This window comes from Apodemus sylvaticus, chromosome 12 (assembly GCF_947179515.1).
Source record: "Apodemus sylvaticus chromosome 12, mApoSyl1.1, whole genome shotgun sequence".
NCBI classification, from domain to species: Eukaryota; Metazoa; Chordata; class Mammalia; order Rodentia; family Muridae; genus Apodemus; species Apodemus sylvaticus.
Window position 1 is genome coordinate 16,769,911 of NC_067483.1, and position 20,758 is coordinate 16,790,668.

General features: G+C 38.0%; 1 protein-coding gene across 3 annotated transcripts in view; it reads right to left on the reverse strand.

Moving 5' to 3' along the window:
* The window catches only part of Pign (phosphatidylinositol glycan anchor biosynthesis class N), a 127,259-nt gene that overhangs the window by 75,164 nt on the left and 31,337 nt on the right, over positions 1–20,758 (reverse strand). For all 3 annotated transcript variants that reach the window (XR_007980427.1, XM_052200217.1, XM_052200218.1), the window contains one exon: positions 546–624. Coding sequence is in view for 2 of the 3 variants with exons in the window: in XM_052200217.1 (XP_052056177.1) it covers positions 546–624 (79 nt within the window). In the remaining variant the exon portion in view is untranslated. The remainder of the gene's footprint in view (positions 1–545; positions 625–20,758) is intronic.

The following is a 20,758-nucleotide window of genomic DNA, read 5'->3' on the forward strand; positions in this document are numbered from 1 at the left end:
TCTATTTTTAAAAAAATTATCAAACAAATTGATAAATTAAATAACTAAAATAGGGCTGGGGATGCAGCTCGCTAATAGAGTCTTTAATGAGCATGCACAGGACCCTCTGTTAATCCCCTGCAATGCAAACACAATCCTATGCACTGCCATGCACAGTGCTGTGATTCAGAAGAGCAGTGAGGTGCAGGTGCTTAGAGCCCAAGCCTTAGTATGAATGTGGTGACATGAGCGGCCAGTGTGACACACGACACCCTCACAAGAAGATGGGGTTGGGGGACTCAGCATTGGTTTCTTTATTTTTTTTTAAAAAAAAGCAGTACAGTTCCTTTCTAAGCTAGAAGCTACCCTCCTGAAATGAAGAGGAGACCATCTGAGGCTAGTGCCCCTCCTCACCCCCCCCCCCAGTCTGCTGATGTGCTCCCCAGGCAGGGTCCCCTGCCTGCTGATGTGCTCCCCAGGCAGAGTCCCACAGCCTGCTGATGTGCTCCCCAGGCAGGCCCACCCCCCCACCCCCCCACCCTAACCCCAGGTGCCTGAGTACTTACTACTTCTTCAAATTTCTCTTGTTTTATGTAAGATCTTGCTTTTCTTAAAATGTCCATCTGCTGAGAATCAGACAGTGATCTACAAAAGAAAAGGAAAGAATAAGTTTAATGTTTCCTAATTTGGTTTCTAGTATTTCTTGCTAAATAAAGAGAAAAAAAATGGAGAAAACTGAAAACAAAACCAAATAAGAACAAAAAGGAAACATAAGATTAAACTTTACTGTGGCTGGATATTTGATTGCCTCTAAGAAGGGATTATGGTTAAACTTCATTTTGTATTTTGTTCACCCCAGATTTCTTTTTCTTTTTCTTTTCTTTATTTATTTATTTATTTTTTGGTAGTGCTAGGAATAACACAAAGCCTTGGCCATGATAATCAAGTGTCCCACTGGTGAGTTATACCCCAATCCCTGATGCAAAGCTTCAAACACCAACTATGTTTATGAAATCCATATAAACCATCATTCTAAAGAGATTTAAGGCTATGAAAAGAAACTGTGGATAAAGTTAAGATGATCAGTAGCTCACTGTGTTCTGTCACTAAGCCCTTCTGTGTGTGCAGACAAGGAGACGGGGCATCGGGCTGACACCTTGGTGCAGTTGCATGCCTCCCTCAAACAGGGCTAGGAATCCATGTTACATAAGTGCTCTGGCAGAGGTTAACGAATGCTGGGAGCTAATGAGCTACTTGAACTTCTTCATCATCTTTGCACTAAAATGTGTTCAGAAAATACTAAAAAATATAGAAAAACTGAAACTCTATAAACCCAAAGGCATCACTAACTTATAGAAAAAAGGGAATATCAGAACAATCGCCTTTATGATATAGGTATGTTTAAATGCAAATTTGAGTATATACTGCTTTACTAAGCTTGCATTCCTAAAGTGAGTCTCATCAACATCTAACAATGCACACAGACTACAGGAAGTGATGTATGACAAAACTGTGACAACTGCGAGGCTCAAACATCATGTCACTTGTCTTCTTTCTGACTGGTGGTTCCCCACCTCTGATGAGACTTAAGTAAACTTTCTATGTAACCTGAGGTGGGATGGTCTGGAATTCATTTATTTGAGACTCTTCTCTACAAAATAAGCATAAATACAAGCACGTAGGAATTCCACCAGACCAATGGAACGGGTTCCTTCCAGCCTAGGCATGTGCCTTGAGCAGACCTTGGGCGCAAACTCCACAGTCAGTCTCACAACATCCAGAGATATGTCCAATATTGTACAATCCATACACACATTCTGCTTGTTTGTACATGACAGTGTCTCGCTGTGTACATCATAATGGTCTTAAATTCATGCTTCTCCTATGTCAGCCTATTAGTAGGATTGTTTATTTGATGTTTATACACTATACTATGGCTTTCAGAACAGCTTACATATTTCAAAATTATTTATACAGCCAAAAGAAACTAGACAATTAATTTGGGAGGTGGCTTGTAAGAGAACAACAAAGAGTGAGACTAAATGTTTTAATATTTATAATTACTATATCAATTTTGAAGATGACCTTATAAGTTATTCTTTATCTGAATAAAGAATATTCAGAGATAAATGCTTTTCAAAATCATCACAGTCAATGAATCAGCATCTTACCCTCATGTAATAATGTCTCTGTTACCCTCTAAGAAGAAGCATTGTTCATTGAAACAGTTCATGAATGAACTTCATGGATAGACTATCTTAATACACACACCATTTCTTAAATGAATGTAACCTGTTCCCTGTGGACTGAGAATGATGACAATCACTCAAGTCAAATAGCTTTGACCATAGCAGGAAATCTGTATCCAAATAATTGTATCTACAATTCATTCCTTGGCACAGCAGAACTATCAATTCTTAGCTTAGCTACTATGAGGTAAAATCCTTTGGTGATGTGAAGGACATTGAAGTACATCCTTATTACAATGAACTCCAATATCTAAAAATTGTTTTTAGTTTGGGTTTGTACCATAGTAAGAGCCAAGATTTTAATTTCTACTAAAAATAAAAAAAAAACCTATCTTTTTATGTTCATTTGATAACATACCCACCATTTTTAAGATTGGTATATAAATATACATGGTTTTGAATATAATAAAAAATTAAAATAAAAAAAGAAGTTTGAAACTTAAAAAAACTATCTCCAAAATATTGTAACTTCTACATCAATATTAATAAAATGTATAATTAAATGTCTAAGAAATACAGCATTGTGTCAACAACATTAATTGCTAAAATCTGTAGTCATTAAAAAGTCATACGTTGGAAGTTAAAAAAAAAAGACAAAAGAAAAAAATAAAATGAACATAATCCCAAATCCTGTATGATTTTCCCAGAAAAAAAAGGAAAGCAAAAAGGAAGGAAAAGAAAAAAATTCATGAAAATAGTCTTGTGTTCTACAAGAAATCCTGCTTAAGGATCTGTGTTGAGAGGCTGGAGAGGTGATTCAGTGCTCTTCAGAAGTCCAACATTCAGTTCCCTGCATCCATGTCTTGTGGCTCTGCCTAGACACCTAGACACCTAGACACACACACACACACACACACACACACACACACACACACACACAGTTCTCCTTGAGGAGAACTCGCTCAAGGGCTATCATGTTTCTGACTGCAGGAGAACTCACCATCCTCCCATCCCTGCCTTCCAGGGATTTAGATTTGTAAAGAAAAGGTATCAAGAGTCAAAAATACAAAGAAAGTGAAAAAGTTACTTCAAAATGTTGGTTTTGTCCCTTTTTCTATCACTAAACATTTGGAATATTTTCTCGGAAGCTTTAGAAATTGCATTACTGAGCCAAGGGCACAAGCATTTTTGTTGAGGTTTGTATCTAAACTGCCAAATTGGAAAAACAAAAACAAAAACAAAACAAAAATAATAAAAAAAAAAAGGGCCCCTACCCTATACTAGCGGACCTCCTTTTCCTTGGTCGGATGTGTTCTAGTCATGAATACTGACTGCATCCTCCAACTTTCTTGTACTTATGACTTCTTTCATCTACTTCATCAGTTCTATGCTCCACATACTACTTCTATTACTCTTAATTCCTCATGATCCCAGATATACATACATACATACATACATACTCATGTACATGCATACACCCCTTTTCATCTGTCATCTACTTTGCATTCACATCTGAGTTCTTGTCCATAAAGAGCCTTATGCTTTCCAAATCAAATCGTTATGCCCCATTTCAAATCTCTCCTCACACCATTAACACTTTACTGTGGGTTAATAATCAGTTTATTCCCATTCAATCACATTTTAACTTCAGGTGGGCTAAGATAATATCTTATACTTCCATTAATTTTCACAATAATACTTAGGAAAGTGCTAAACAGACAGAATGAATCAATAAATCTTACTGGATAAATGCTGTCAGAGCCTGCTTAGCAGCACAAGCCTATAGCTCTCAGGCGCAAAGGCAAAGGAGCTCAGACTTGGGTCAGCTTAGGCTTCAGAGCAGGTTTCAGGCAAGAAAGAGCTACAGAATGAGCCTCAGGCATTTTTGTTTGTTTTGTTTATAAAGCTATCAAAATGCTGTAGGCCTGTACTTAGGGGAAAAAAAATAAAAGAAGGATATAGTCATATTGTCATTCTAAAAATAGTAAAGATTTACAAATTAAGTAAAAAGATAACAATTAAAAAAAAAAAGCCAGGAAGTGGTGGCACAAAGCTTTAATCTCAGCATTTGGGAGGCAGAGGAAGGCGGATTTCTGAGTTTGAGGCCAGCCTACTCAGTTCCAGGGCAGCCAGAGCTATACAGAGAAACCCTGTGTCGAAAAAAAAACCAAAAAAAAAAAAAAGAAAAGAAAAAAGAAAAAAAGAAAAAGTAGAGGAAGAAAAAAAAAAAAACAAGACTAATGATGCTGAACATTTCTTAAGGTTCTTCTTGGCCATCTGAATTTCTTCAGGTGAAAATTCTTTGTTTAGCTCTGTACTCCATTTTTTTAATAGGGTTATTTGGTTCTCTGGAGTCTAACTTCTTGAGTTCTTTGTATATCTTGGATATTAGCCCTCTGTCAGATTTAGGGTTAGTAAAGATCTTTTCCCAATTTGTTGTTTGCCATTTTGTCCTTTTGACAGTATCCTTTGCCTTACAGAAACTTTGTAATTTTATGAGGTCCCATTTGTCAATTCTTGATCTTAGAGCGTAAGCTATTGGTGTTCTGTTCAGGAATTTTCCCCCTGTACCCATGTGCTCAAGGCTTTTCCCCAGTTTCTTTTCTATTAGTTTCAGTGTGTCAGGTTTTATGTGGAGGTCCTTGATCCACTTGGAGTTGAGCTTAGTACAAGGAGATAAGAATGGATTAATTTGCATTCTTCTGCATGCTGACCTCCAATTGAACCAGCACCATTTGTTGAAAAGGCTACCTTTTTTCCGATGTTTTCAGCTCCTTTGTCAAATATCAAGTGACCATAGGTGTGTGGGTTCATTTCTGGGTCTTCAATCCTATCCCATTGATCTACCTGCCTATCACTGTACCAAAACCATGGAGTTTTTAACACTATTGCTCTGTAGTACTGCTTGAGGTCCGGGATACTGATTCCCCCAGAAATTTTTTTACTGTTGAGAATAGCTTTAGCTATCCTGGGTTTTTTTTGTTATTCCAGATGAATTTGAGAATTGCTCTTTGTAACTCTATGAAGAAATGAGTTGGGATTTTGATGGGGATTGCATTGAATCTGTATATTGCTTTTGACAAGATGGCCAATTTTATTATATTGATCCTGCTAATCCACAAACATGGAAGATTTTCGATTTTCTGAGGTCTTCTTCGATTTCCTTCTTCAGAGACCTGAAGTTAGAGAAATGCAAATCAAAACAACCCTGAGATTTCACCTCACACCAGTCAGAATGGCTAAGATTAAAAACTCAGGAGACAGCAGGTATTAGCGAGGATGTGGAGAAAGAGGAACACCCCTTTAGGGCTGGTGGGATTGCAAGCTGGTACAACCTCTGGAAATCAGTCTGGCGATTCCTCAGAAAACTGGGCATGACACTTCCGGAGGACCCTGCTATACCACTCCTGGGCATATACCCAGAGGGTTCCCCAGCATGTAATAAGGACACATGCTCCACTATGTTCATAGCAGCCCTATTTATAATAGCCAGAAGCTGGAAAGAACTCAGATGTCCCTCAATGGAGGAATGGATACAGAAAATGTGGTATATTTATTCAATGGAGTACTACTCAGCAATTAAAAACAATGAATTCATGAAATTCTTAGGCAAATGGTTGGAACTGGAAAATATCCTAAGTGAGGTAACCCAATCACAAAAGAACACACATGGAATGCAGTCACTTATAAGTGGATATTTGCCCAGAAGCTCAGAATACCCAAGACACAACTCACATATCAAATCATTCCCAAGAAGAAGGAAGGAGAGGGCTCTGGTCCTGGAAAGGCTTGATGCAGCAATGTAGGAGATTGCCAGGACAGAGTATTGGGAGGGAGTTGATTGAGGAATGGGCAGAGGGAAGAGGGCTTATGGGACTTACGGGGACGAGAGAACTGGGAAAGGGAAAATCATTTTGAATATAAACAAAGAATATAGAAAATTAAAAAAAAAAGAAAGAGAAAAAAAATTTTTAAAAAGGAAGAAAAACATTTTGAAGGAGAAGCATTTATGCTTATTATAGCATATTAGGGACACTCAGGTAAGGAAAGAAAAGCTGGGGAATAACAACATATGTTTAGCCATATCAAACATTTGTAGACTATCTGAGCCATGGTTTATCTGGAAGGTCGGCACAACAGGATTTAAAATCATCAAAGACAGCAGTTACCAACTTGTGGGTAATCACCCCATTAGAGGTCTCACATCATATATACTGCATGTCAGATATTTACAAAATGATTCATAACAGTAGCAAAAATGACAGTTATGAAGTAGCCTGGAACTAATTTTACAGTTGGGGGGATATCACAACATCAGGAATCGTAGTAAAGGCTTGCTGCATTAGTAAGGTTGGGAATCGCTGTCATAAAACATATCCTTCTGGGTGTTTCCAGAGAGTATTAACTGAAGATATTCCCTCAAAGTGAGTGGTGTCTTCTAATGAACACCAGAGACATAAAGAAGCAACATCACCTGTCTTTGCTTTTTATTTATCAGGAAGCGTCTATTGCTGCTGCTACTACTATGTCCCTATTCTAGAAGGAAAGTGGCACACTTTCCCCTCCTGCAAGTTCTAGATTGTACCATCCCCCCAGGACAGCATGACGCTGACTAAGAGTGGCAAGGTCAGGACAGGAAAATATATGCAAAACCATGTCATTAGAAGAGTCCTTATCCCTCTGATACTTCTCCACTAAATCAACTATCCTGACTGAGTGTCATAATTTACTACTCTTTGTAAAATTCAGTCACAATATAATATTCTGACCCACAAACAATAGAATCTTAAAAAATAGAGGCAAACTTTTGCTTTCCCTAAAGGATATATATTAACACAATCATTTTGAAAAATTGGGAATATAAAATAAATACTATACATACAATGATCCAAAATTTATCCCATGTGTATTTATGTATAATTACATCATAAATAAAAGCTAAAGCTAGTGGAACATACTGGCAATCCTAGAATTTGGCAGGCACAGAGCCCTGGATTTGAGGTTAGACTGTGACACATGGCAAGTACCATGCCAGACTGAGCTTACATAGCAAATAATGTCCTAAAAAACCCATAGGGAAAAAAACCAAACAATAAAAAAAAAGCGTAGAATATATAACTGACAAAAACTAGACATAATACAAATGTTTGTCAGTAGTGAAACACATAGAAAAATTGCAGGTTCACAATCCTGTATAGCAGTGAAAACACCAACATGTGGCAACCAGACAGAATGTCAGTCTAACAGTGGGCAAGGGAGCCGGGACAAAGGAGCACAGCCCTTTGAATTCTTATATGTGAAGTTCATACAGGACAGGACCAAGCAGGCTTATAAGTCCACATTGGTTTCTAGAAGCGTAACTAGTGGTTCTGTTTCTTCTTTTTTAACCTGAATAATTGTATTTGATCTGGTTTTGTTGCTTACAGAATGGGGTCACTAGTCTCAGTTCTGGATGAAGATGTTGTTTCACGCTGTTAATTTTTATAAGAATCATAGCTATGAGCTATATCCTTTTCTTTTCACATATTAAACTTATGTTTACAATTTTATCAATGCTCAAGTATGTGAGACAGAGGAAGGAGTGCTTATGCAAGGGACGAGATGGTAAGACACTCCATGATACATCTCAGTGGAGGCCAACAGCACAGTGCTTAGAGATGTCTAGAAGCACTGCTGAAGGCCAGGTGTATTTCTGGGAAGAAAGAAAACAGGAGGTAACAACAGCCACCAGTGCCAGTGCCACCATGGTCTTCATTCATTCATTTATTCATTCATTCACTCCTTCATGTTTTTATGTATTGCTTTTCGGCTTTATGAGACAGAGTTTTCTGTGGGGCTCTAACTGACTTGAAACTCAAGAGATCCATCTGCCTCCTGAGTTCTGAGATTAAAGGTGTGCACCACCACACCAAGCCCAAGCACTATGGTCTTGAATTTTTTTTCTTACAGTAAATTACATAGAACCAAAGCTCACTGTACCAACACCTACTCAGTATGCGTCCATGTAGCCACTGAGCTCAGAGGGGACACAGTGACAGCAAAGGTAGCTAAAACACTTGGCATAAGAATGCTCATTCATATACTCAAGTTTTCATTTTAAAAAGCAGCTTGGACATTGGCATTTAAGAGTTTAGACATATCACATTTTGTATATATTTGTATCCTTTCTAGAATACATAAAGTTTTAGGTTTAATACAACTTAATGGTGTTATGTTTAAAATTTCTAGAATATTTACAGAATTGATTAGCTCCGAGACCTTTAGAAAGAATGAGACAAATGAGTTAGTTGCATATTCTGCAACCCCAGCAGTTACGAAGCTAGAGCAAAATCAGACGTTTCATATTAGCCTTGGCTGTATAGTGAGATCTGCTATAAAAAGCGGGGGAGGAGAAAAAAGGAGGGAAAGAAGGGAGATAACAGAAAGATAGAATGATGGACATGGAGAAGGGGAAGGAAAGGGAGAGAAGGAAGAAGGGGTAAAGGAGGAAGAATGGGAGAGAAGGAGGAGGAAGAAGAGGAGAGGATTGGAAGCAGCAGCAGCAAACGATAGAAAGGACTGCACGATTTTCTTTCTCTCCTGACATTCGTACTAGAAAGTGAGCACAGTATTTCATGTAGACTAGGCAAGAACTCTTCTATTTGAGTTACCTCCTAACCTGTTACGCACGTTTTTGATGACTATAAAAAAAGACTCCAATAGAAAAAGAAGTTAATCTCTCTCCTCCAGCTGAGGCAGATGCCCCAAGGAAAGAAGGCCAAGAAGGGGTGGCCCAACGCTCCGCTGTTGTGAAGAAACAGGTGGCCAAAAAGGTGGTCAATCCTTTGTTTGAGAAAAGACTCAAGAACTTTAGCACTGGTCAGGACATCCAGACCAAAAGAGATTTCACACACTTCAAGTCTCATCAGGCCACAGCAGCAGGGGGACATCTTCTATAAGCAGCTCAAAGTACCTCCTGCCATTAACCAGGACACTCATGCCCTAGATGGGCAAACAGCTACCCAGCTACTTAAGCTTGCCCACAAGTACAGGCCAGTGACAAAGCAGGAAAAGAAACAAAGGCTCCTGGCCCGTGCTGAGAAGAAAGCTGCTGGCCAAGGAGACATCCCATCTAGGATACCACCTGTCCTCTGAGCAGGGGTCAATACAATCCCTACCTAGGTGGAGAATAAGAAGGCTCAGCTGGTGGAGATTGCCCATGAAGTAGACCCCTGCTTGGTGCCATTCTCGTTCTTTTTATACATAGGTTTAATCTGCCAAGGGTCTACTCCAAAACAGTTTTGAAATACCATTTCTATTCAGTCTTTTGTGCCATGGAAAAATTAATTTTATATATCACCTATATTCTGTGTTAATAAGCTTTCCTGTCACAAAACACATTCCAGAAAAGTATCTACACTGCTGCTTCTCTTTTAAATCTCTTCTCAACAGAAAATATGGGTTTTTTTCCCTTGTTCTGTGAAAACTGAATTCTATTCTTTACTATGAGGAATTATTTCTATTCTAAATTCCACAAATCTAATATAATAAATTCCATCATTATATATCATATATACATATGTACGTAAATACATACATACATACATACATACATACATACATACATACAAGCTGTGCTTGTTGTACTCACTGGTAAGATCTTAGTGGCCTTTTCTGCAGAACTAGGAGTTGGACATAGCCTCATATATGCTAGACAAGCATATACAATAGAGCTCCAACTCCAGCCCCTAATAAGTCTAATTTACCTTGTAACCAGTGTTTTCATCTCATGGTACATAAATGAGAACAAATAATTTGGAAAACCATAACAATTCTGAATAAGTTATAAAAGTTTGATGACAGCTGTAAAACAAGTAAACACTGTATATAACTGTGTATACAAATTGGCTTATACAGATAGACAAATATCTGTTAGGAGGTAGAGCATCCTAAATTGCACAGACTGGCTTTGAACCTATGGGCTCAAGCAATCTTTCTGCATCAGCCTTCTGAGTAGCTGATAATACAAAAGTACACCAACCACACCCAGCACAAACTACATTTTATAAAGGGTTTGATTAAACTAGTGTAAGGAACACTGAGAATATAGAGCAGAGGTACATTCCAGAGGAACATTCATGAGGTTCTGATTTCAACTCACACATATGCACAACAAACAACTCTGTATGCTACTTTTGGCATCAAAATAGAAAAGACAAATGTGAGAACTTCAGACTGTGCAGAGGTTAGAGAAGAGATAGAACCCGACTCTGCTTCCTTCAGTCCCATCTGATATTTGTTAACGTATGGTAATGAAGAGTCTAGACCAACCACCTTTGATGGTAAGATTTGCTTGTGATTAAAACATATAAACCAAGAGGTGCTGGAGAGATGGTTTAGTGGCGAAGGGCACTGGCTGCTCTTGCAGAGGACCCAGATTCAATGAAAGTGGTGCAAGCAGCCTGCCTCTGCCTGCTTTCTCACTGCTCACAGAACTTCCCCTCCCCCTGCGCACACAGGGCTCCCCTCCCCTCTCAGGCCTTTCAGAGAGGACCTGATCAGAGAGGCACCAGAATATTGCTATCACCATTTTCACAGAGGCACTCCCTAAAGAACCCCGACCCCCCACCTGGAGCAGATGCTGGCTTAAGAAATAGACAAAAGGCAACCTCCCTCACCCCCATATTGCCAAGGCTGGCAGTCTCACTGATAGATGGCTAAGCACTTCCCAGTGCAGCTGTTGCCTGTTCCTGGGACAAGTCCACCATATTCCTATTGTACAAAAAGGATTCCCATACGGAATAATTTTATTTATTGTTACTGCAGTATTTTTCTTCCCTGGTTTCTTCTCAGCATTCTATCACTCAATCCTAGTCTCAACACATGACCTCAGAGACAGCTGACCACCAAGAGTGACAGGCTAGCATTGAAGAAGATCAGCATTCTATATCTGGGGTGCTATATCAGGATACCATCTTAAGAAAGGGCCTTTGTTTAAATCTGCACTGATAGAGAGACCTGGACATTTCCAACAAGACAGTCTATAAACATCCTGCCACCATGTCTAGGTGGAAGATGGGAACAAGAGGTATATGTGGAGGGGGTAGATTCAAACAAATTCACTGAGAATAACAAGGAACAGTGAATCAATCCAGTCTATGTAGGCCATAGCAACTGTGCCCTCACATTCAAAGAATAAGACCCATTACCTGTGGGTTACTGCACAGAATGAGAGTTTGTCCATGGCTGGCAATCGCTTAGGCACAGGGGCTGCCTCCTTCTTCCCAACATAGTTTGTTGCTGGTCTAGTACCTCTGGGCCCACATCAGATCCCTAGATTTCTGCTGGGTAGTTTCCTGCCATAATCTGTCTAAAAGCAGAGCACCAGGTTCCCTGGCTTATCCATAACTTATGATCTGATGCTATACTTAAATGGTACTAAGGGCCTCACTAGAAAATTCATAAATCTGATAAATACTTTCAGTAAAGTAGTAATTTACCCATCAATATACAATCAATATACAAACCAGTTACTTTTCTATCAACCAGTAAATAGCATGTTAAGAATGAAATCAAGAAAGCAATCCCATTCACAATAGCAAAACAAAATACTTTAAGAATAATCCTTGAAGAAAGAGGTGAAAGACCTCTAAATGACAACTATAAGACAATAAAGAAGGAAACAAAAACAAACAAACCTGAGAGAAAAAAAGACCTCCAAGGTTTGAGGATCAAAAGAACTGATACTGTTAAGAATAGCTATATTACCAAAATCTATCACATTGGGCGCCACTTATCCCGTCCTGTTATTTGGGACCTAGTTATTCGGGGAGTCAAGGAGGACTGGCCTGAAAGAGAAATGGGCGGGAAAGAAAAGCTAGGCCATGCAAAAAGGGGTGTTTTGTCAAGGCCTCTTTAAAGAAAAGCTGAACGTCTAGTTATAAACACACTGTGAGAGAAAGTAGGGAGGAGCTGAGGGGGAAAAGAAAGAGGAAAGGTCATCTGGGGCGGATGCTGACTGTGGCTAGAAGCATCTAGCTGTTTTTCTGGAATGCTGGTTCCGCCTAGACAACCCCAGGTGTTCACCAAGATAGCAATCAGCCTTGTGTGAAGGAGAGGGTGGTTCAGCTGTAAACCGGAAGGTCAGTGGATTTTCAAGGTGAAAGCTGTTGAAAGTCTGGTTTTCCACAGTTTGGTCTCCCACAGCTATGAACACTTGAAGCTCCTCCAGAGAACCAAAGTTTGCTTCTCACACCCACATTAGTGCTTCCCAACTCCACCTAGAACTACAGCTGCAAGGGGTTTGATATCATCTTCTGGACTCTGTGGGTACCTATACTCATATGTGTAAATATACACACAGAGATATACATGTGCATACCAAACTTAATTTTAAGTCCTTTAAAAAAAAAGGAACTGTAAGTCAGAAGGGTCGGCTGAATGACAATGTTGTGAGTCTGTAATACCAGTACTGGGAAGACAGAGGCACGATAGGAGATAGAAGGCAGTCTGGGCTGCAAAGTCAGATCCTATATTAAACAACCAAAAAAGAAAGGAGAAGCAAGGCAGCTGTGTGAGCCAAACAAAACAAATAAATGGTCACATTTTTGCCCCTATTTGGCTAACACCAGGAAGTCTTCACACGGCATTATTAAAAACAAAAAGATTTAGGGATGCTTCATCTCAAACACAAATTTCTCTCATTTACTGAAAAAAAATTACCTTCCAGAAGTAATAATCCAAAACCATCATAACAGTGCATTCTCTTACAATGCAGCAGCTGCACTGGAACTGAAAGTCTGTCCCTCTACACTGCCACTCCTGAGTCTCCTGTCCCTCTATCAGTGGATGCTCGCACCTGTTCCCATCTTCTCTAGTGAATTTATGGTACTACACTGCCGACATCATAATGGATCTACCTTGGTATGGTCCATCAGTATGTTCCTTCTGTATGTTCCCACAGGGAACAAGTTGGAATGATCCCTCTATAAGGCAAAGAACACTTAGGGCATGCCTAATGATCCCTCTATAAGGCAGCCCCAGGAAGCTATATGGATCAAGAAAGGATTCCTTCCCAAGAGACGTTGAAGGGGGCAGAGTCTTGACAATATTTTAATTGTAAAAATAGTCTATAAAACTAAGAAAAAAACTTTTGTTGTATCAAAACAGCCAGGTTATGATAGTGTGCAACACTCTTGTACCACGCCAAAATTCAGGGGAAAGGAAGGGAAAGGAAGGGAAAGGAAAGGAAAGGAAAGGAAAGGAAAGGAAAGGAAAGGAAAGGAAAGGAAAGGAATGGGGAAGGGGAAGGGGAAGGGGAAGAGGAGGAAGGGGAAGGGGAAGGGGAAGGGGAAGGGGAAGGGGAAGGGGAAGGGGAAGGGGAAGGGGAAGGAAAGGAAAGGAAAGGAAAGGAAAGGAAAGGAAAGGAAAGGAAAGGAAAGGAAAGGAAAGGAAAGGAAAAAGTTGGTTGGTTAGAGGAAAATATATTGGGTTTTCTAAATAAAATTTACATTTTTAAGTACTTACTACTTACATAGTAAGTTTCAAAAGAGAAAGGATATTTGAGAAGATTGTCCTCCTATGTCAGGCGCACAACTCCTGCCTGGTTCTACTGCCCCTGTAGCATCTTAAGAGAGCCCTCAGTCTTCTTTCTCACTGCACAGCATTATTTTTTTCAATTTTTGTTTTGATTATTTTAGCTATGCTATGTGTGCCAGGCTGACCTTGGACTAGCAGCAAACCTCCCGCTTGTTTTCACTGCTGTATCACAGACCTGCACCACCATGCCCAGAAAAACTGAGCACTCTGGAAATAGTCAGTCCTTTCTCCTTTAGGTCAGAGAGTTGGGCATTTCACATGTCTTTTAATCATGTAGTGCCACCTGCTGGCTAAGCCTTAGCATACCAACCACATTGACCACACACCTTTAGCCTTTAGCTTATTTCTATTTGTGAAAAGAAATAGTTTGTAGCTTTTATTCTTCTTTTTTTCAGACGTATTTGAAACTAAATAGGAAACTACTTATTTAGGATAAAACAAAATATACAATTATAATAAGAACTATTGGGACTCAAAAAATCTAAAACACACATAGGACATCAGCAATCTTATTTTTCCTATTTTAAAATCTCTGCTATTCCATTATCTCAGGAATTATTTTACTGTTCATCAATTCTTCATAGCTATCTAGACAAAAATTATTAGATAAAAACTTAGTGATGTTGTAAAATCTAACTTGTAAGAAAAAATATAAAGATTATGAGATGCTCAGATGTCACCACTGAAGAGATAAATTTACTTCCATGAAGAACACACTGGTGAACAATTTCTCCGGGCAAAAAGAAAATACAAAGAAAAGCCATTTTCAGCCAATGGTTTGGACAACAGCCTGGGTCATTTCACTGAAAGACAAATCACCACAACTTTCCCTCATCCTTTCTATTTATATGCCAACATTTCTTTTATTCAGCTTATAAAACAACACCGACATTCTATGTATACAAAAGTCATTAAAAAGCAGATAATATGGGTGTAAAAATTTATTGTATTTAATAACTAAAAAATAAAAACATGTATTGCATTCAGATACTAGTGATCTTTTTCCGGTGGGTGAGGACAGGGGATATATGTCAGGCTAATATAGTCACAGCTCTCAAATACCTTTTAAGGTATAAAAGTAAAGATTCTTTTAAATTGTAATTTATTTTATGTCACACACAACTTCTCAAGTAACAGAAAAATCATTTTCAATTTAATATTATTCCTAATTCCTATATCTTCCATTTTCATATAACTAAATATTAAGCCAATAAATTCTTCCAATGATGCTAGCTAATATCAACTATTGCTCTTCTTCTTCAGCCACACAACTACCGCATGTGCACTTTAGGATTAATTTCACAAGGTTGCAAAGTCCTATGCTCACTTTTTTCTCTTGGTTTACAAACACCCTCACATGGGTGCCGCTGCGCTCACCACACTTTCCTCCTTGCCCGCCATCAACTGGCTCTCGATAAACAATGCGACTCTTACCTAGCCCACCTACTATTGATAAAGACGTTTCCAGGTCGCACTATGATAATTTCTCTACATATAATCACTTATCTCAGAACACATTGTCAAAAGTAAACTGTTCGGTACAGTTTGGATAGATGTACTTTAAACTGTTACTACAAAACCACACTAAAAAGTAGCTAAGAGTACAAGAGACTGTGGAAACAGTCATCTGGTTTCAGATTAGGATTAGAATTAGGGTTAGATATCTCAGAAAAGTCATTTTGCTGTGCCTTACTTTACCAGTAAAGAAGGGAAAATAATAGGAACTGCTTCATAAAGGGAATAATCCATTTTAATATACATTGTAAACACAAAATATTTAATGACTAGTAAATGATCAACAAATGAGGTTGATATTATCATAACAACCATCTATGCATTCTCTTTTGATGAATTTTTAAGCATAATTTTCCATTTCATTAAGGTAATATATTTTTTCTATTGCTGTATAAAACATTTTGTTACTGAGGAATGTAAGGGGCATGGAGGTGAGACACAGAGGTCAATCTAGGATGCCATCCTTTGGTACTTTTCCTTTTCCTTTTCTTTTTCGATGAGGCAAGGTCTCTCACTGGAAGAACTGTGAAAGCTATCCGGTTAATATATCCCAGGAATCTGCCTGTCTCCAACTCCACAATGCTGAGAGTACAAACAAAACATCACAACTAGCCTTTCCCCCACTTTTGTCTATTTTTGGAACTCAAACTCAGAGCCTCAAACTTAAACAGTGAGCACTCTATTGCCTAAGATATTTCCCTAACCTGATGTATAAAGTTCTCATAAATTATAATTCTTGTTATGTAGTTTATAAATGTTTTCTCCAAATCTGAAAATAATTTAATCTTTATGGTTTATTTTATGTGGCACAACATTTAGTTCAGAGATAATCAAGCTGTCTTTTCCTTATTCCTTATATTTTGCTTTATGGGTTTTATACTGTTGCTTTTTAAAAAAACATTTTTTTTCATTTTTAATTAGTGTAGAATTTAATTTATGACTGAAGTAAGGTAGGGGACCTAGTTATATTTTTTTCAAGGCAAAGGTAATGTATTGTATGTAATTCTTTTCCCCACTGATGTGAAATGCAATTTGTAATCAAAACTAAGTATCACATGGACAGCAACCTCTTTATGCACTAGCATCAGTCTGAGTAATCACATGCTACACTTATACCAATGCTGCCTTGTAAGTAACTTTAGAAAGCATTTACTGTCTAGCAAAAAAAAAAATCTCTGTCCTGTTCTTCCTCAGTATTAATTAAGCTATTCTTGAAATTTTACTCTATATAAAGTTTAAAAAACATCTTAAACCACATGAAAATTAATATTTTTATATTTAGTAACTATTTTAGACAGTGTTAATATTGTATGATAGTTAACATTATTAGTCACTATTTATTTACATTTTATTATGGCCAAAGTAAGTTTTGGATCTTTTTCCGCATACACATTTCTATTTTGTTTTACTTTTGCTATGAATGGTATCCTTTATGCTATTGAATATTCTACTTGATTAGTATCAAATATTACAATATTTATATTTTGAATTTCTTTTTTTAGATGACAGCCTCAATATGCTGCTGCTCAGATAGTCTCAAACTCATGACCTTGAACAATATATACATGCATTGTTGAAAAATAAAGCAAACAAAATACCACTTGATAATTTCATATGGTTTTTTGTTTTGACTTTTTTTTTTTATCTTGCTGGGAGTTGCTTGTTTTGATTTTGGGGGATGTTGTTTTTCTAGAGAGAGAGAGAAAGAACAAGAACTGGGTAAGAAGGTGGGGAGAATCTGGGCAGAGTTGGGAAAAAGGAAAGAACATAATCAAAATATAAGAAACAAAAATGTCAGTCAAGCAGAACTACATAATGATAATGCGGAAATATCCCTCTAGTTTCTTTGTCAATCAATCCAGAGGGACAAAACACCTTGACCTGTTTGCTTTGACTCTTCTAGTAGCTTTCCCCATAGGCATTCTTAACACTAAGTCATGATTCATCACTCAATACACTTTCTGTTAACCTGCGGCTGTCTCTAGACCGCCTCTCCTCAGCTGGGCCACCTCACTACTTTTTCTGTTATCCCTTGTTACTGCCATAATCCACTAGCTAAATCTATGTTATTTACTCAGTAGGCAGGATCTTCTGTGTTCTAGTTTATAAGGTCAGTAGGACCACCACATACATGTTTCCTCTCCCCTCTGTCTTCCAATTGACTGTACTATGTATTGTCAAGTAGTAACATTTCCATCCTATTCTGTATTTCTAATAAATTCTTCCGTGTTTTCCCTATGGATTGCCTCTAAATGCTGCAAACAAGTATTAACATGAGTATGACTAACATTTAAACGCTGCTCACTGTCTAGCAAAGCCCTGTGCTATGATTATCTTTTCTCATCTATTCAATCAAGTCTTGATCCATGTGGAAATGGAGAATCACTTTCCCCATCCTCACACTCCCAGCAACTGATCACAGTCATGCACAGCTGAGGTGTTATTTGGTCAAGTTTTCCTGCACACCATCCTTGTTAGAACCTCTCTCAGCTTTCTCCTCACTCTGCTACTTTAAATTTGTACAGCTCTACTCATGCACTATTCTAATTTAAAAGAATTGCTTCCTAAATGGAACTAGTCTTCAATTTATCTTTAAAGTTCTAATTGCATCCTTTCCTTCCTTTAAAATATACTTACTAATTTTGTATGTGTGCGTGTTTGTGTGTGTGTGTGTGTGTGTGTGTCTGTCTGTCTGTCTTTCTGCATGAAAACCAGAAAAGTTTGTTCGGTGTCCTGAAACTGGAAATACAGGCAGTTGCAAGCTGCCTGCTATGGGTCATGGGGATAAAATATAGGTTCTCTGCAGAGCTAGAAGCACTCTCAACCACTAAGCCAACTCTTCAGCCCCTCTTTCATTCTTTTGGCACATCCATTCATTCATTTTGTAAAGTAAGTGTTATTTTTATGAATATAACAGTTTTTGAAATATTGCTAAGAATTTTCAACATCTTAGATTCCATTCCTTGAACAGTATTTCCAGAAGAGTCCATTTTGCATTTTAGCATTATAGGTTTTTCTAGTGATACTGAAGGTTTCAAGTAAGTGATTTTTAGTCAGACAAATTTGGAGACAAGTCTTATCATTTTGCTTCAAAACCTGGTTGGGCCAAGCCCCCACATGAAACCGAGCAATGTCTCAAATACAGGTAGCAACATTTATGCAGGAGTTGAGCATCAAAGTAATGCTTATTTTAGACACTAAGCCAAGTGGAAGAAAGCAAAAAGTATTCACATGTCCTCGACAAAAACTCTATTCTTGACCAGCCTTGCCAGAGACGTAGGTTCAACCTTTAGAATCTCCTGCCTAGAGAATGGTGCCGCCTCACAGTGAGTGGATGTTTATACCCCAATTAAATAATCAAGTTAATACCCTACAAAATGCCCACTGGTCAGCGTGATCAAACTAATTCCTGATTAAGAATCTCTTCCTTTGCTCCCACCATTTGCACCTGGAAGCCAGGCAGCTCCAGAGCCTTCTGTGGATGGCCCGCCAGGAGAGAGTGATCTCCCAGTGAGTGCTGAGGTGAGATTTCTAACTTTTCTCTGAGGGGAACAGCTAGGAGCACACAGGGCATAAGATCAGTGAAGCAGCTGGGACAGAAGTCTTCCCACCGCCATTTGCATCAGGGAGCCTGGCAACTCCACAGCCTTCTTTGCACAGAAACTGACAGAAGAGAGTTAGTCTCCCAGGAATATGGACACAGGGTTACAGGCCCACAGGAGGGACAAGCTCCAACCAGAGACAGCAAGACCAACTAACACCAGAGATAACCAAATGGTGAAAGGCAAGCGCAACACACCAGAAAAGCAAGAGTTGGATTTAAAATCGTATCTGTTGATACTGAGAGAGGGCTTCAAGAAGGAGTAAATAACTCCCTTAAAGAAATACAGGAGAACATCAGTCAACATGTAAAATCCCTTAAAGAGGAAACACAAAAATTCCTTAAAGAAATAGAGGTCATGGGTCAACAGGTAGAAGCCCTTAAAGAGGAAACACAAAATTCCCTTAAAGAATTACAGGAAAAACACAATCAATCAAGTGAAGGAACTGAACAAAACCATCCAGGATCTAAAAGTAGAAGTAGAAACAATAAAGAAATCACAAAGTGAGACATCTCTGGAGATAGAAAACCTTGGAAAGAATTTAGGAGTCATAGATGCAAGCATCAACAACAGAATACAAGAGATAGAAAAAAGAATCTAAGGTGCTGAAGATAGAAAACATTGACTCGCCTGGTGGTGGTGGCACATGCCTGTAATCCCAGCACTCTGGGAGGCAGAGGCAGGCGGATTTCTGAGTTCAAGGCTAGCCTGGTCTACAGAGTGAGTTCCAGGACAGCCAGGGCTATACAGAGAAACCCTGTCTCCAAAAAACCAAAAAAAAAAAAAAAAAAAAAAAAAAAAAAAGAAAGAAAGAAAAAGAAAAAGAAAACATTGACTCAATAGTCAAAGAAAAATGCAAAATGCATAAAGCTTACAACCCAAAACATCCAGGAAATCCAGGACACAATGAGAAGACCAAACATAAGGATTATAGGTATAGAAGAGAGTGAAGATTTCCAACTTAAAGGGCCAGTAAATATCTTCAACAAAATTATAGAAGAAAACTTTCCTAACTGAAAGAGATGCCCATGAACATACAAGAAGCCTACAGAACTCCAAACAAACTGGACCAGAACAAAAAGTCCTAATAATAATAATCAAAACACCAAATTCACTAAACAAAGCAAGAATAGTAAAAGCAGTAAGGGAAAAAGGCCAAGTAACATAAAAAGGAAGACCTATCAGAATTACACTAGACTTCTCATCAGAGACTATGAAAGTTAGAAGATCCTGGGCAGATCTCATACAGATGTATGAGAACACAAATGCCAGCCTAGACTACTATATCCAGCGAAACTCTCAATCACCATAGATGGAGAAACCAAGATATTCCATGATAAAAACCAAATGTACACAATATCTGTCTACAAATCCAGCCCTACAAAGAATAAGAGATGAAAAACACCAACACCAAGAAGGGGAACTACACACTAGAAAAAGCAAGAAAGTAATCTTCTTCCAACAAACCCAAAAGAAGATACCCATACAAACATAAAAATAACATCAAAAATAATAGGAAATAACAATCAGTATTACTTAATATCTCTTAACATCAATGGACTCAATTCCCCCAATAAAAAGACATAGACTAACAGAAATATATTTCATGTAAATCTTCAATTTTATCAGAAAATGTTTGCAATTCCTCTTTCAATTAATTTAGTAATGTTTTTTAAGTATACCATTTTATCTGCATTATTTTTCATGATAATCTTCAATTTTAACATGTTTTTCTTCAATTTTATCAGAAATATTTTCCATGTAAATCTTCAACTTTATCAGAAAATGTTTTTAATTCCACCTTCAATTAATTTAGAAAGGTTTTTATATCTTTTATACATTTTATCTGTATAATTTTCCATGAAATAGTCAATTTTAATGTGTTTGTCTATATAT